At 47.8% G+C, this 17,438-nt stretch overlaps 1 protein-coding gene across 1 annotated transcript; it reads left to right on the top strand.

Moving 5' to 3' along the window:
- The first annotated feature begins 1,734 nt into the window (after positions 1-1,734).
- On the top strand, positions 1,735-17,123 carry LOC125746896 (pikachurin-like). The gene is given in 25 exon segments (XM_049021507.1): positions 1,735-1,926; positions 3,913-4,022; positions 5,853-5,939; positions 6,148-6,174; positions 6,328-6,351; positions 6,353-6,446; positions 6,576-6,711; positions 7,170-7,336; positions 7,566-7,681; positions 7,766-8,162; positions 8,535-8,635; positions 8,748-8,848; positions 8,982-9,126; positions 9,483-9,672; positions 9,868-9,993; positions 10,683-10,926; positions 11,128-11,239; positions 11,327-11,443; positions 11,540-11,720; positions 12,883-12,906; positions 13,107-13,185; positions 13,287-13,430; positions 14,875-14,958; positions 15,172-15,275; positions 15,367-17,123. Coding segments are annotated over 25 exon segments (3,201 nt in total). The 5' UTR covers positions 1,735-1,787; the 3' UTR covers positions 15,519-17,123.
- The last annotated feature ends 315 nt before the right edge of the window (positions 17,124-17,438 follow it).

Below are 17,438 nucleotides of genomic sequence, written 5' to 3'. Positions count from 1 at the left end.
AGTCCTGTAATTGTACCTCTTAAAGTACAGAAATGGACTTTGAAAAACATCCCAAAGGTACAAAGCGGCATTAATGTACCATCAGTGGTACAAAATGTTCTGCAGAGTCCATTTGTGTACCTTAAGAGGTACATTTACCTACATCTAAGGGTACAATTGGCAGACCCTTGAGGGTACTGCCCCAGTGACAAGCAAAACACATTTTTACACTCTTTTCTGAGAGTGTATATGTAGGATCAGCTCTATTCCATCCTGCTGTACACTGGTGGCCAAAATTGTAGAAACACTTCCAATTTTTAGGTATTGCAGAACTTTATTTAACTGTTGCTCTAGTTACTTATTTAATCAACCAGTGTATGGAATTTGTAACGTTCTTCTGACTGTTTATAAACATTACCACCAGTATTCATGTAGTAATTTTAAAGCGGGATGCCAAAAATGTTAGGTGGTTCCACAGTTTGGCCCGATAGTATGGAATCATGCTGTGTATAAGCCCCAGCCTGCAGAGACCCTCATGCAACGCCTGATCCAACCTGCGGGTGGCATGTGGTTAGATGTATGGTCAGAGGGACACAGCTAATTTGGTGACCCAGTGCACGTCTAATCGGAAACAATAGCCAGAGGTAAGAAGGATCCCGTAAAGGCCTGTCGATAAAAACAATAATTTGATAAAACAGATCAGCAGCCACGAGTCTGGAGAGAGTAAAAGCAGGCATCCACATTTCGTGGCCCAGAATCCTACGAGTTTCCTGGAACAGACCAGTTTCATATAGTTTTGTAATACAGCAGGCACCCTCAGGGCTAAGCATCTGAGCTAGGGCCCCCTCCTCCAATGAGACAGATGCCACACCACCACCCACAGAGACTCTCTCAGCTGGGCAGTCTGTATCTGTGAATACTGAGACCACCTGGTCAGGACAGAGCTTTAGCATTACAGTAACGGTGAGGAAGCTTGTCAGACAGGTCTTGAATGAAGGAAGAGGAGAGACTGCAGCTTGTGAAGTCCTCTGAAGGACTGAAGTTGGCTGTGGGGGATATGGTAGTCCTCAGGGCTACCTGCAGTCAGTCATTGAATTTGTTTTGGAGAGACACGTTTGCATTTGTTTGGCTGAGATTCTCTCTCTCTCATTTTTTTTTTAAATACTATTTTGGTTTATTTATTAGGAGTTTACTGTGTTAGTGCTGAGGTCACAGCCCAGGAAATCAGTCCCTGCCAGACAATGACATGTCACTGACATTAGCAGGTTTGCGGAAAGAACGGACAACGTAGAATCTTGCAAATTCTTTCCGCTTGTGATTCTTTGAAAGAAACGCCCTTTGAGATCGAAAGGGCGTTTCCTTATTATAAAAAAAAACCTAATTATTTTACGGTGACAGCATGCCTTCTGTTCCATGCCTGCTTTATAACAGCCATTCAATCTTATTTTGGTAGTCACCCCCCTCCTCTTTCTGGTACATGTTGTTTAATTGAATATTTTCAGTACCTCTTCTGAGTGTTACTATATTAGTCAGAATCTAAAAGGCTCCATCTGGGCGGATTACTCTCCTTTATCCTCTTACCTTAATATCCCCCATCCATTTCTTGTCCTTACTTCTGGCTGTTGAAGAGTCACTCTACACTCCACCGGGGACGGGAAATAAGGGCAGTTCACCTGAGGCGGTGTCGGTCCGCCCAGTCGGTCTCAGCGGGATTTTGTCGGATTTTACTGCAGGGATCGCCGCTTACCAGCCGTGGCACTGAGGTCCCGCTGTTTTGAAAGCCGCTTCCTGAAACCAACCCTCGTTTTATGACATCTGTAACTTTGACAGGTCCGTCAGTGATGGGTCTGCTCAGTACTAAGAGAGCTTTGCTCATCACACTGCTGCTGTTCATCTCCGCGATCCAAGTTTATTATTGTTCAAAAAGGCACAATATTAGGAAGTCAGGTAAGTCGCTCCGATTTCACGTTTTTAAGTATTAAAGTAGTTAAAACGGACAAGAAGCGTTAGGCTTTGGATGTGTATATGAGCCTATTGTCAGTAGTAGAATAGAATGGAAATAGTAATACGAAAAAAAACCTTTGGAAACAAGGTCCTAATTTGGCCAACGATATCTACAAATCAATGCATATAGCCATACGTTTATGTGTATAGGAGAGTCTCCTGACTTTCGGTAAACTTAGGCATGTGTTGTTGAAGCCTGTGGAAATGGGTCAGCGAGTGCAGAAGATGACAGTGGAATCCAGATTTTCCGACCTGTGAACAGCATTAAATGCACAGGATCTGTTGGTTCCTCGGTCGCCTTAGGGTAGTACTGCCGTTTCGATATACTTGCACGCAGAGTAATTTAACAAAGTTTTTAATTTCAAACAAAATTCACTATAAGCGGACCCAGATCATGGTTAGACTAACATCGTTTGATACTCCGTGTGTGCTTCCCCACGCATCTGCTCTTTTTGATATTCTCAGACACACTTTAGTTGACAATAATTGGTGACAATAATTTTCACTACCCCTAGCGACTCGAGACTTCCCACAGACGGGCTTCTTGACCTTAGAAATAATTAAGAAGCGTCTTCCATTACACTCCGGCAATTCCCTTTGCTCTGAATCAATAATATAAACAGTGAAATGGTCTTTTAGATAATTTTTCAACCCAGAAAGGCGGTTTCACTTGGAGAGCAACACGGTATCTCATCAAAGGAAATGAAAGTGAAGTCCCAGGGAGTCGTTTTGTGACTTTGCTGTTGTAAATAAACGGCACTTCACCCAAATTACATCTGGTCTCCTTAGAGAAGCACTCCATCTAATGAAGCATTCTAGGAGTCTTCTCCAGATGTTCAGCCCAGATGTCCAACACCAGCCAGAACAGCTGCTTGCTTATTCTCCATAATGATGTTGACATGTCTGGCAGATGCATGGCATATGTCTGATGTTATGTGCATAATTTGTACAGAATGAAGACTAAAGAATATGAAATAGATATGGCAGATTGCACACCCTTTCATTTTAATACAATATCAGTTCAAGCTGGTTTTTATAACCTATAAGCTTTATAGCCTATCAGCTTTATAGCCTATCAGTGGACAGCGTCAAGCTAACACATTCTGGAAAAATGAGCCATAGTTCACCTTTTAAGGAATTCACATGAATGCGGTGCTCGGCCAGGAGGGTGGGGGATGAAGGTTGGATGAGCCTGGGATGCAGATCGGGGCTCGGAAACCTCTGAGGGGCATCATCCTTTATCAGGAGGGTATCACTCGAAGTATGCAGGAAGGCTCCATATGACATGATGTCTAGCTTAGAAGCAACATCTGGCCACATCAAAAACAGTTCAGAGGAAATATTCACAGTCACGCAGTCCACAGGAAGTGAAAATAAACACCCGAAGCACAACGGATGCACACGTGCACCCAGATCTGATCTCGTCTGGCACTCCAAACTGCCCATTACAGATCACACTCTCCATGTGCTGTAGTACTATCCGACTGTAATGCTTTTCACGAACAACCGAGTTCCTGTGCTGTAGCTGTTTACTTGTGACCTCAAAAAACCTCCCGGATGAATTCTCTGGCGCAGTGCATTTCCTCACCATGACAAGGGATGAGGCAAGGTGGTCAGAGGTGACTGGATATGCCAGGTGGAGTTAGAGTGCGTAGCGTTTGTTTGGGTTGGGGCAGGGGTCCCCGTTAGCTCGCTTAGACCTTTGCTCCATGTGTGTGGCGATCTCGCAGTGATCTCGCAGTGATCTCGCAGTGATCTCGCAGTGATCTCGCTGACCATGTTTGCATGTTAGTGGTCTGTGCTGTCATCTATGAAATGCCCCACCGTGGTTTGTATGTAGCACTGGAGCTCGTCTGTAATACGACGTGCTGAAGAGTGCATAGCTTGCCTGAAGTGTGACGTGCCTCGACCCCGTGTTCTGCTCCGCAGAACGCCTCCCTCCACCCTTAGACGTCCAGCTGAAGGTGTTGAACTGCACGGCCTTCCAGGTCCAGTGGAAGATGGCCCAGAGACACGCCAGCACTGTCGCTGGGTACAAGGTACTCAAAACCCAGACCCTGCATTTTACTTTTTACATGATGAAGTGAATTAGAAACAGGACTGTGACCTGTTGGGCATTTGGGCAATTCCCTGACTTAGACTTAGAACAGAATACTTTTATTACCCTGGAGGACATTGCTTGTAATTACAGACTATATAATACACAAAAAGACACAAATAGACACAGTACCACATACAATATTTTCCATATAAAAATTAATAAGAGATGCCAATACATAAGTGGGTGAATATTAAAATAAATTCAGTACTGTGTTGAAAAATATTTGCATTTTGCTGATAAAATATTGCCCGAAAAAAGATAAATGAATATACGGGTATTGATAAAAAATAAGTCGTATTGCACATGTACCCTGAAAGGTATAAAAGCTTTGGATTGTGTTATACTTTCTGGGGGGAGAAAATGGGGGAGGTACACATTGCTGTTTGGCTTTTTGTTTGCAGGTCAGTCATTCAAACCGGCTGATTTTTTTTTTTTTTCCGGGGGGGGCATTACTGAAGCACTGGTCCAGTAGGAATATTGATTTAGTGTAAATGACCTGCTGGTACCAACCTGGCTTTGGTGGCTGATTATTCATTGTCAGCAGGACAGCAGCATTGCCTCTTCACTCAGCCTTGAGCTGCCCTGAGAGGTGCCTGTGTAGAAATGGTCATGCTACAGTATAAAGGTTCATGAACAGGTGGAGCTCATGCCTGTCGCTGCTTGCTGACAGGCGGGGAGCAGCTTTAGACAGCCGAGTCGAATACAGAATTAGGCCTGACTAACACTGGGGACGAAGAGCGATGAAACTCTCCTAATTATCCAGATCACATCTTTCAACAGTAATTTTGCTTTTGATCATTTTCCATCAGGCAAGAGCTCCCAAAACAAGAGCCTTTGGCAAAAGCTGGCATGCGGGCTGAAGTGGCCTGTTTTTCGATCGATCAGATGATTACATCATCGTCCCTCTCAGCCAACAAAGGGGTTATGATAAGCAGGAAGTCTCTCTGATTGAATCTGGCTTTGGGAGGAGCGAAATAGTTCATTTAAAAGTTTGCTTGGACTGCATTTGTGTTCATTAAGGGAGCACACTGACGTCCAGGCTGCTCCTGTGCCTGGAGCCACGGGAACTGCACATCAGGTGGGCACTGCCCCAGGCATCCCATAAGGCCCTTTGTGACTAACGTCAACAAATGCGAAGGAATGGAAAGTGCTTGAGGTTCTAGGTTAAAGACCAGCTCTCTAGACTACTGTTTCCCAACCTTTTTTGCTCCCTCTGTGCTTGTCTGTTGGTTCCCAAGGGCCAGATTGGGAAATGCTACCCTAGACTGAATTACAAAGGCTCAGCATGGATGCCCTGTTGAGCTTAATCACATTCTTTAGCTGACGGGCTCTTCCCTCTGTACCCGGGGGGAGGTTTATGTTAATGGTTAGCGGTGTGCTGTCTATACCAGTACCCGCCTGACTGGGTTGGTGGTCTCAGACTAGGGCAGAGAAATGTCTCTGCCAATATTGTGGATGTACAATGTGTGTTTGAGGCGGGGATTTGGGGCTGATTTGGTCCCTAGCAATGTTGAAGCAAACCTATACTCTTAGTTTGCTGGGTGAACTTGTCCCAGGCATCAGTTCAGACAGGTACGCACCAGAGTGACAGGTGTAGCCAAAGCAGCAGCTGCTATGACATGGCAAACCTATATTGGGCTTCAGGGGGCTGCTTTACCATTTCTGCAAGGCATGATGGGTCATGTGGGCAAGGGCACTAGCAGGAGGGCTGTTCCGCTTCCGGTCTTCACTTGGACACGTCTGTGTGAGGATGGATGTCTGTTCACAGGTGTTCTACACAGAGATGATGAAGAGTCGCCCAGCCAGCCCGGCTGTGACGGCAGACGTACCCCTGAACCTGGAAACGCTGACCACTGTGAGGCTTCTTCCGTACCACCTACCCACTGTTGCCACTCTAACTCCCATCTCCCTGCAGGCAGTACTCAGTTCAACTTCTATTCAAAGTACTTTATCACTGAAAGGTATAGATGAAAAATTGATATATCTGTGACATCTAGCGGCTTTCTCACTGACATTCTATGATATGTAGAATGCCTAATCATTTCTTTTCTCTTTGATTTCAGAGACAGCTTGGTGGAGAAGCAAGTTTTGTGAGTGCCTCTTCCATGGCGACCTTGACTGTTACTGGTTCACTGTGAAACCCTGGACACCATGTGAAAACGGGGGTCATCACAGGCACGTGAGATTTTGCTAGGAGCTCGCTTGACCCCCAGCACCCGACTTTCCTGCTCTCTACCTTGCAGGACGTTGAGATTGGGGATCTGCGAGCGGGGTACCGAGTATCGAGTCAGCGTAGCGGCTTACGGCTGGGCAGGGGAGGGCCGTCCGAGCAAGTCCCAAGACATCAGAACGTCATCACAGGGTGGGTGTGTCTTAGCAAACACGGTCTGTGCATGGTCAAGCTTCTGATTGGACTTAGCACCAAGCTTAGTGATGCTTAAGCATGTCGTCTGATGAGAGACCTTGGATCACAGCCCCTTCTTCCTCACAGACACATGCATGCCTCCCTCCTCTCCATCAAAACCCAAGGTGACAGCATTATCATCTACTAAGATCGCGTTGTCATGGAGACAGGACTGGGACCATGGCAGCGCACCTGTTAATCACTTTCAGGTGGCCTACATCAGGTGGGTGGGAGCGGCTGAGGCTGACAGATCGTGCCGTCCCTTGTGGCATCCTGCTGACTAGCTTTTTGGATGTCACTGATTATTAGCAGGAATCTGTCGAGCAACTTTTGACTGTGGAAATATGATGAGGATCAGCATCTTCAGGTGGCTTGGGGCTCTGCTGGGATCTGTCTGGGACAATCACTGCCTGCTGTCAGATGCGATCTTGACTTCGCTTAAGCATCTCCCAGTATTCTCTGACAATTTCTCATTCAGCAAAGTCCGTTTGATGGTTTTTCTGCCCGTGGAATCTCTTTATTCTCACTTTGACTAAAAACCCTCTCTGATGTTCTTGCTCGGCTTCTCTTTCTGATGGAATTTCCTTGTATGATTATTCTCTCAGGATTTCTTACCCAGTCAAAACCACCTCTGATGGTCTGAACTCCCAGTGAACCTGTCTCCACTGATCTCTCTTCCAGGCCGGAGTTAGACACAGAGTGGACGTCCATCAAGGAGCCAACTGAATCCAACTCGGTGGTTGTGAAAGGCTTGGTTCCTGATACGCTGTACCAGTTTGAGATTCGAGCAGTGAACCTACATGGAATCAGCCCTCCCAGTGCCATAAGTGACCCAGTCTGGACATTCAGTGAGCATCTGTTGTGTGTATCCATGGGGTGGGGGGGTGAATGTACCTGAGCGTCATGCTCGGTGTTGGGTGTTTCTCTCTGTGTTTTATTCGGTCAATGTCATTTGATCACATATGAGTTCATGGACATCCTGATCTTGCCGAGTTCGATGTGTCCCAGGGTCAACAAGGGAGGGGCTTGCTTTGCACTTTTTTAGCCAATCATGCTAGCTGATCCTGGTCTCAACAGGTGCGGAGGGCGTGGTCAGCGGTGGCCACGCTCCATTGTACATCACCCACTCACATGGTGAAGACGGCGGGGTTGTAGGTGCCGATGACTCCGATCAGGACATTCACATCAAGAAGGTGAGGCTTGGGATTAATGACATGCAAAGTAAAGTAAGATCCGGCTCGGGCTGCTGTTGTTTACAGGATTCCCTTGTGCTGCAGCTGGAGCCGTTTCCTGCCATCAGTGGCAGGATTTGGCCACTCAGCTCCAGCACAGGGAGGCCCCCATCCCAGGCCGGAAGTGACACTGTGACCAGGGAGCTCGCTACCAATGGTGCCGCCACCACCGCCGGCACACCCCCCGTGTCCCCCACCCAGCCCTTCACAAGTCCCTCCTACACCTCCACCTCTCCCTCCTCCCTTAGCGTATCCACCCCCCTGCACCCTGCCCACAGTGCCCCCGTAACACGTAAGTGGACTGGCAGCCGGCCTCCCCTTTACAATCTGCCCTGCGAGGAACTCGTGTGTCCAGCAAACAGCTTCTGCATCAACGACCTCCACAGAGGGGGCTCACAGTGTCACTGCAGCTTGGGGCGAGGAGGGGACAACTGTACTGAAGGTGAGTGCATAAGGTGCGGGTGGAGACAGTGCGGGTGGAGACAGTGCGGGTGGAGACAGTGCGGGTGGAGACAGTGCGGGTAGAGACAGTGCGGGTGGAGACAGTGCGGGTAGAGACAGTGCGGGTGGAGACAGTGCGGGTGGAGACAGTGCGAGTGGAGACAGTGCGGGTAGAGACAGTGCGGGTGGAGACAGTGCGGGTAGAGACAGTGCGGGTGGAGACAGTGCGGGTAGAGACAGTGCGGGTAGAGACAGTGCGGGTAGAGACAGTGCGGTTGGTGGGGTAGACAGAGAGCAGTTGGAGTGAGACGGGAGTCAGAGACAAAAACTCCTGCTGCCTGTCACCCTCTCCTCTTCCTCTCTTTTCCACTAGAGGTGTCCATCCAGTTTCCCAGGTTTCACGGCTCCTCCTACTTGACCTTTGAACCTTTGAAGAAGTCCTCCCAGGTGCTCCGTATCAGCCTCAAGTTCAAGGTGAGGGGGTGGTTCCTTAATGTCAATGACTCTCTTTATCCAGGGGGGTCTCTCACTCCATCAGTCTGAGAAGTGCGAAATGCCACTTGGAGTGATAGTTGTTCCTCACCAGACGGACACGGAGGATGGGCTGCTCCTCTACTGTGGCGAGAATGAGCATGGTCGGGGAGACTTCGCCTCGCTCTCTCTTGTCCACAACAGGCTGCACTTCAGGTGGGCGGGGACATGCGTCACATGACTCTCTCAGTTTAGCAGATTTTCTTGAGTGAGTGCTTCTAGTGCTGTGCCATGGTGGAGCTAGGTCCCTCCCTGAAGCAGCACCTGGCTGACGTTCTGCCCCCTTCAGGTTTAACTGCGGCACAGGACCTGCCAGGATCATGAGCCGGGCTCCTGTGGTCCCTGGCCAATGGCACAGCGTCAGCATCTACAGGGACGGCCCAAGCGGCTGGCTGGAACTGGACGGCATCGCCCGTGTGGTGGGCCGTTCTCAGGTGAGGGGGGCTGTGTGTGGCTGAGGCAGGTGTGCCATTAGCTCATGGACGTTTTACTTACACAAATATGTGCTGAGGGCAGAATGAAAAATTACTAGTTCACGGTCAGATTGTAGAGTAGGTGGGTTCAAGCAACTAAAGGGTGCAGGACAAGCCAATCAGATGTCTTGGTCCTCCCTCCTCTAGTTGCATGGACTCACCTCCTCTTCAATCTGATTGGTTATCTCTCTGAACCAATCATTTTTCATTCTGCCCTCAGAACATTTTTGTGCAAGTAAAACTCGCACAAGCTTACCATCTCCTACAAGCGTACCATTTTGTGGGAGTCACTGCTGTGGCCCCTGTTCCTCTCCTAGGGGAACTACACCAAGATCACATTCCACAGCCCACTGTATGTGGGGGGGTCCGCTAATGCGTATGGGCTAGCCAGAGCGGTGGGCACCAGCCAGGGCTTCCATGGCTGCATACAGACACTCAGCATCAATGGCAAGACCTTGGACCTCAGGCCCTGGCCTCTGGGCCTGGCGCTGGGCGGCACCAATGTGGGTAAGTGGGTTGCTAGATGGGAATGCAGAGTCGTAAGTTCAGTGGCAAGCATGGTGTTTATACATCATGCTTCCGGGCCGGCTGAATTTACTGTACACAGATGAGGTTTAGAAATTCTGAAGGACTGTAGTAGTGTAGGCACCTCACCCCTTCCCTGCCACAGAGACTGTACGTGTGCTTCTGCCTGTTTGCCAGGTGAGTGCAGGGAAGCCAGGTGTGGAGTTGACACCTGTGCCAATGGCGGCATGTGCTTCTCCAGCCAGACCAGTGGCTCCATCTGCCTGTGTCCCTTGGGTTTCCGCGGACCGCTCTGCCAGGAGTGTGAGTGGCTGGCTGCTCGCCCCACAGCCACCCTGCCTACATACAGTATGAGGCACAACAACTGTAGCTCATTCGTCCAGGGGGGGGTCCATGTTTTTGCTCCCTCCCATTTCCCAGTAAATGTGAAACTTCTGGAACTTACACTGGTTTGAGAAACTGGTTTGAGAAAAAAACGGCTATAAAACAGTATTAAACCAATTTGGGAAACACTCAAATAACACAACTTTAAACCAGTTTCAGAAACTGGTTTGACAAATGCAGAAATAAAACAAGTTTAAACCAGTTTGAGAAATGCTGCTATAAATCCATAGTAAACCGATTTGAGAAACACGGCTATAAAACAGCATTAATTACATAGTTATACAAGTACAACATGTAGTAAAATATACCCTGAACAACCCTTAGACTGTGCAAACCAAAAACAGAATTAAGAATAAATGAACAGGTTAAAAATCTTAATTTGTTTTGAAACACTGCTCTGAAATTCCATCAAACTGTTTAGCCGTATACGGTATGTGAATGATTATAGATGCATAGAGATGTGCAATATCACTTCTCATTTTAAAGTGGAATTACCTGACACACCGACGCCAACCAGCCAGGTGGCAGTTCAGCTCCTTCACAGTCACATGACTCAGTCAGTAGATGTGCCACGCATCGAGATCAAATAGTCTGCTGTTCTCCTGCAGATTTCCTGCTGTCCTTGCCACACTTCAATGAGTCCCTGCTGTCCTACTTCAGTGCCCCCTGGCCACAGTCTTCTCAGCACTACCTCTCCTTTATGGAGATCGAAATCACCTTCTTTCCTACTTCACCTGATGGCACGTTGCTGTACAGTGAAGACACAGGCAGCCGAGACTTCCTGTCAGTCACACTGGCAGATGGATACCTGGAGTTCCGCTTTGATTGCGGATCTGGGCCAGCCATTCTCAGGTAGAGGAGCTGCTGGGGCTGGTTAAACATCTAGATATGCGATTGTAGGACAATGGCTACTTTCTGTCCTTAACAACTGATTTGGAATCAGTTAACACTAAGATATACAGTGCCAGGGGTTGGTTTGCTCAGTACTGTAATATGCAAAAGAGTTTATTGGCTCAGTGCTTGCCTCTTATTGGTTGGGGTTGCTGGATGCAGGAGCAAGGAGCCAATCAGTATCTTTGGATGGCACGAACTGCGTGTATCTCGCACAGCCAAGAGCGGCATTCTGCAAGTGGACAACCAGATACCCATCGAGGGTATAGCTGAGGTAGGGGGAGGGAGCAAAGGGGGTTGGACATTCAAACTGCTTCCTGATTGGCTGTTTTGGATTTAACCCTGCCTCTTGCACTCACAGGGAGCCTTCACACAGATCAATTGCAACATGCCTCTTTATGTGGGGGGCGTGCCCAACTACATCAGCACCAAGAGCAGTGCCTGTGTCCTGAGACCCTTCAGTGGAAGTATCCAGAAGGTGCATCATCCATCACGCTGAGCTGACATTCACCCCGTGCTGACTCCAAGACAGTAACAGCATGTTCTGTGTCTCTCACTTTTCCACCCCCGACAGATCCTCTTGAATGACCATGTGCTTCACCTGACCCAGGGTGTTGCGGTGGGTGTGAATGTGGAGAATGCGCGACATCCCTGTATAGATAATCCCTGTGCCAATGGTGGCACATGCCGCCCACGGTGGGACGAGTATGAGTGTGACTGTCCACTGGGATATGATGGAAGAAATTGTCAGAAAGGTGGGTCTCCTTACAGGTAGTATCAGGAATGTGGGTCTCCTCACAGACAGTGTCAGGAAGGTGGGTCTCCTCTCAGACAGGGTCAGAAAGGTGGGTCTCCTCACCGACAGTATCAGGAATGTGGGTCTCCTCACCGACAGTGTCAGGAAGGTGGGTCTCCTCTCAGACGGTCAGAAAGGTGGGTCTCCTCTCAGACAGTGTCAGGAATGTGGGTCTCCTCACCGACAGTGTCAGGAAGGTGGGTCTCCTCTCAGACAGTGTCAGGAAGGTGGGTCTCCTCTCAGACAGTGTCAGGAAGGTGGGTCTCCTCTCAGACAGTGTAAGAAAGGTAGATGTCCTCACAGACAGTGTCAGGAAGATGGACCTCCTCTCAGTCAGTGTCAGAAAGATGAGTCTCCTCACAGACAGTATCAGGAAGGTGGGTCTCCTCTCAGACAGTGTCAGGAAGGTGGGTCTCCTCACCGACAGTGTCAGGAAGGTGGGTCTCCTCACCGACAGTGTCAGGAAGGTGGGTCTCCTCACCGACAGTGTCAGGAAGGTGGGTCTCCTCTCAGACAGGGTCAGAAAGGTGGGTCTCCTCTCAGACAGTGTCAGGAAGGTGGGTCTCCTCTCAGACAGTGTCAGGAAGGTGGGTCTCCTCTTAAACAGTGTCAGAAAGGTGGATGTCCTCACAGACAGTGTCAGGAAGGTGGGTCTCCTCTAAGACAATGTCAGGAAGGTGGGTCTCCTCTCAGACAGTGTCAGGAAGGTGGGTCTCCTCTAAGACAATGTCAGGAAGGTGGGTCTCCTCTCAGACAGTGTCAGAAAGGTGGGTTTCCTCTCAAACAGTGTAAGAAAGGTAGATGTCCTCACAGACAGTGTCAGGAAAGTGGATCTCTTCACAGTCAGTGCCAAGAAGGTGGACCTCCTCTCAGTCAGTGTCAGAAAGATGAGTCTCCTCACAGACAGCATCAGGAAGGTGGGTCTCCTCTCAGACAGTGTCAGGAAGGTGGGTCTCCTCTCAGTCAGTGTCAGAAAGATGAGTCTCCTCACAGACAGCATCAGGAAGGTAGAGACCTCTGTCATGGTAGAATCCCAGTTAGCTCCATTTCCTCTTGGATGTGTGTGAACAGTGTCCTCTAACACCAGTGTGTCCTTTCTGCTTTCTGTCTCTGCCATGCAGAGTGTGGAAACTACTGCTTGAACAGTAAGTCTGTATATAAAACCACACCTAAAATATGTATGTTGGAATTTTTACCATTTTATTGTAAGGAACAGCAGACTATTTGATCTCATATTGAGCAAAATGACAGGTTCTAGTATGGAATTATTCAATAATGCTGTTGCTGGTCCATATAAGGGTTCAACAGCTGAATGGGTTTGTTAAAGCTGTCTACCTCTCTTCAGTGGTAACAGAGGCCATTGAAATTCCTCAGTTCATTGGGCGAAGCTACCTCACCTATGACAAGAAGGACATCCTCAGGAGGTAGGGGACCTGTGACGGCAGTGTCTGTGGGTAGAGGTTTTGCTGGCAGCTCTGTGAGGTCAGGTCTTTCTCTGCTGAGACACCATATGTTCCTGATTCAGAGTCTCTGGTTCGAGGACAAATGTGTTCATGCGATTTAAGAGCACAGCCAAGGATGGACTTCTACTGTGGAGGGGAGACAGTCCAGTGAGAGTCAACACTGACTTCCTATCCTTGGGGCTGCAGGACGGAGCAATTGTCTTCAGGTTTGTACAGTCTGTCTGTCTGTTTGTTTGTTTGTCTGTTTTCCTCTCTGTCTGTCTGCCTGTCTCTCTGTTTACCTAACTGTATGTTAGTCTGTTTTCCTGTTTATCTGTCTGCCTGTATTTGTCTGTTTACCTGTCTGTGTGTTTGTTTTTCTGTCTGTCTGCTTGCCTGTCTCTCAGTCTGTTTACTTGTCTGTCTACCTGCCTGTCTCTCAGTCTGTTTACTTGTCTGTCTGCCTGTCTGTCTCTCAGACTGTTTACTTGTCTGTCTACCTGCCTGTCTCTCAGTCTGTTTACTTGTCTGTCTGTCTGTCTGTCTCTCAGTCTGTTTACTTGTCTGTCTGCCTGCCTGTCTCTCAGTCTGTTTACTTGTCTGTCTTAGTTTTTCTGTCTGTCTGCCTGCCTGTCTCTCAGTCTGTTTGCTTGTCTGTCTTAGTTTTTCTGTCTGTCTGCCTGCCTGTCTCTCAGTCTGTTTGCTTGTCTGTCTTAGTTTTTCTGTGTCTGCCTGCCTGTCTCTCAGTCTGTTTGCTTGTCTGTCTGCCTGCCTGTCTCTCAGTCTGTTTACTTGTCTGTCTGCCTGCCTGTCTCTCAGTCTGTTTACTTGTCTGTCTTAGTTTTTCTGTGTGTCTTCCTGCCTGTCTCTCAGTCTGTTTACTTGTCTGTCTGCCTGCCTGTCTCTCAGTCTGTTTGCTTGTCTGTCTTAGTTTTTCTGTGTCTGCCTGCCTGTCTCTCAGTCTGTTTGCTTGTCTGTCTGCCTGCCTGTCTCTCAGTCTGTTTACTTGTCTGTCTGCCTGCCTGTCTCTCAGTCTGTTTACTTGTCTGTCTTAGTTTTTCTGTCTGTCTGCCTGCCTGTCTCTCAGTCTGTTTACTTGTCTGTCTGCCTGCCTGTCTCTCAGTCTGTTTGCTTGTCTGTCTTAGTTTTTCTGTGTCTGCCTGCCTGTCTCTCAGTCTGTTTGCTTGTCTGTCTGCCTGCCTGTCTCTCAGTCTGTTTACTTGTCTGTCTGCCTGCCTGTCTCTCAGTCTGTTTACTTGTCTGTCTTAGTTTTTCTGTGTGTCTTCCTGCCTGTCTCTCAGTCTGTTTACTTGTCTGTCTGCCTGCCTGTCTCTCAGTCTGTTTGCTTGTCTGTCTTAGTTTTTCTGTGTCTGCCTGCCTGTCTCTCAGTCTGTTTGCTTGTCTGTCTGCCTGCCTGTCTCTCAGTCTGTTTACTTGTCTGTCTGCCTGCCTGTCTCTCAGTCTGTTTGCTTGTCTGTCTTAGTTTTTCTGTCTGTCTGCCTGCCTGTCTCTCAGTCTGTTTACTTGTCTGTCTGCCTGCCTGTCTCTCAGTCTGTTTACTTGTCTATCTGTCTGTGCGCCTTCCAGTTTACATCCCCAGTTACATATGCACGGAAGTCTGTTGGCTTGCCCTCTTCCTGCCTGCTTGTCACCTCCTTTCCATTTCTCCAGCTACAACCTGGGCAGTGGCATCGCCACGGTGATGGTGAATGGCACGTTTGGAGATGGCCGATGGCACCGAGTCAAGGCCGTCAGGTTTCACTCACACTACAGGACGAGTCATGTCAAATACACAGCCTTCAAAATCCAACAGAGGCGAAATTCAGAATTAATATAATGATTAATTTATCGTGAAAAAAGACATACTACTGTTTATGACTGTGTAACATTTGGATTCACAACTGAAAGAAAAAAGGAGTTTTAATAATAAACAACAATGAGGGTTAACAGGTGTCTGCTGGTCCCCAGAGACGGACCATCTGGGAAGCTGACAGTGGACGATTATGGAGCCAAAACAGGTCGGTCTGCGGGGAAGATGAGGCAGCTCAACATCCACGGTGGTCTGTATGTAGGTGAGTTTGTCCTGCAGGGGGCTCTCTCTGTCCATATGTTACTGGCTCATGGTGAGGAAGGTGCTGACAGCAGTGGTTTCTCCTGCTTTAGGAGGCTTGAAGGAAATTGCCTTGCACACCAACAAGCAATACATGCAGGGTCTAGTGGGCTGTATCTCCCACTTCATTCTTTCCACCGACTACCACCTTTCTCTAGTAGAAGATGCTACTGATGGCAAGAACATCAACACCTGTGGCAACTAGGAGGTACTGCCCCCTACTGTCCTGGAGAACTGGCAGAAATCACATAGCTGGCACAGTAAGAAATTCAGAGGGTTTATGGTGTGTGTTGATATAAGCCATGAAAACCATTACAACAGATATGAGTTTTTTTTTTGGTCTTTGTACAAATATGATAAATAATAAATAATTTGGATGGGTCTTGATCATAGCTGGAAAGGGTGATGCCAGTTGGAACACACCGGGAGGAGTGTGGTCAATGGGGTGGGGTCATTTAGGCAATGTTGGACATGGGTAGGATCATTTAGGGGACAATGGACACGGGTAAGATTATTTTGGGAATATTAGACATCGGTAGGATCATTTAGGGAATGTTGGACAAGGGTGGGATCCTTTTTGGGAATATTAGACATGGGTGGGATCTTTGAGGGAATGTTGGACAAGGGCAGGTTCATTTAGGGAGTATGGGATAGGGTTGAGGTCCTTTGGGGAATGTACAGTAGGGTGGTTTTTAACTATTATCTAAAGATTGGCCAACTGCTGGCTCTTCAAACCCAAACACTCATCCTAAGCTTAACCCGAACCCTGACCACAGGATGTGCTGACAGAAACTCATTATTCCATCTGCTTACCCATCAACAAGCATTTTAGCTATTTATAAATACACCTCGGAAGTGGCTTTGAGGTCACAGATTGCGAAGGCATGGAGCATGAGAGGGGGAAACCCATTTCATCTGGAGAAACCGACTTCTGCATGCAGCTCTGATTCTGACGTCTCCTTCTTTTCATGTTGTCTTCCAGCCATGTGTTTCGTGGGAAGCAACTTTCATCACAAACAGCGCGTGTGTGTGTGTGATCCTGCATTTCCTGCATGCTCCTCTATCTCGTTAATGAACAGATCTCTGTCACTCAGCCTAGTTCGTGTTTCATGTCTCGTTGTGCTGGACACATGTCACCCAAATAGCTCGTCAGGCCAAAATGCCTCTCCTTCAGGAAAGTATAAAGCAAGACTAAGAAAACTGTCTGTAAAAGTTTGCTTGTTTACGTCACGTCGATCTGCATTTTAGCCTGGACATGCTAAATGCTGCGGAAACCGGCAATTAGCCGGAAGTACGCAGACTTTAGCATTTCGCCAGTAGAGGTTTATTTGAAAATGGCAGCAAAGATTGCTGTGGTTTTTGTTTTCGTGTCCAGAGATTTAGGGTTAGGACCAATCAGGGCTGGTCTGCTACACATTCAGCTGCAAATAACTTAATGCAACATGCCCCGGATGAGATGAGAGCACTCACAGAAACACAGTGTGATTACTTTACTGCTCGGGAGGGGGGGGGGGGGCGGTCATCATTTCTCAGCTTATATTTTAGGTCCACCCTGGGGGTCGCAGCGTGCATTGTGAAGCTAGGTTCGACTGCAGCAGAGGGAGTTTCAAATAGACCCACCTGTCTTCGCCCTCTGCTGGTCATGAAGATGAACAGCATAAATCTCACCTAGTTGGTACCATTGTACTAGGACTCATCTCACCATCAATGTGTAAAATAAAAAAAAAAAGAGATTTGTGTTCCGTGTTAAACACCATGTACTGCGTTAAATATGTTTACTTCAGACAATAAACCTGTCTTGGGAAATGGATGTTATTTATTTCAATTCATTTTATTTTTATACACACAACAGAGCAGGCCAAGGTGCTTTACATGGGAGTGCTGTCCTGCACCATAACCCGCAAGGATTGATGGAACTAGTAAAAAATATCTTAAAATGTAATTTGCGGGTACATGATGTGTAGGCTGAAATTAATAGGACACGGGTAGACCATGGTTCTAAACGGCAGACACATTTTAAAAACAAGTAAGCCACAATTTTATGTATTTGTCGGATTTAAGGTTTAACTGGACTTTGTATTCATTCACTTACATTTTGCCCAAACTACCTTAAATCCAACAAGTT

The sequence above is a fragment of the Brienomyrus brachyistius genome, chromosome 7 (assembly GCF_023856365.1).
Source record: "Brienomyrus brachyistius isolate T26 chromosome 7, BBRACH_0.4, whole genome shotgun sequence".
Lineage (NCBI taxonomy): Eukaryota > Metazoa > Chordata > Actinopteri > Osteoglossiformes > Mormyridae > Brienomyrus > Brienomyrus brachyistius.
This window is presented reverse-complemented; position numbering and strand designations above follow the sequence as displayed.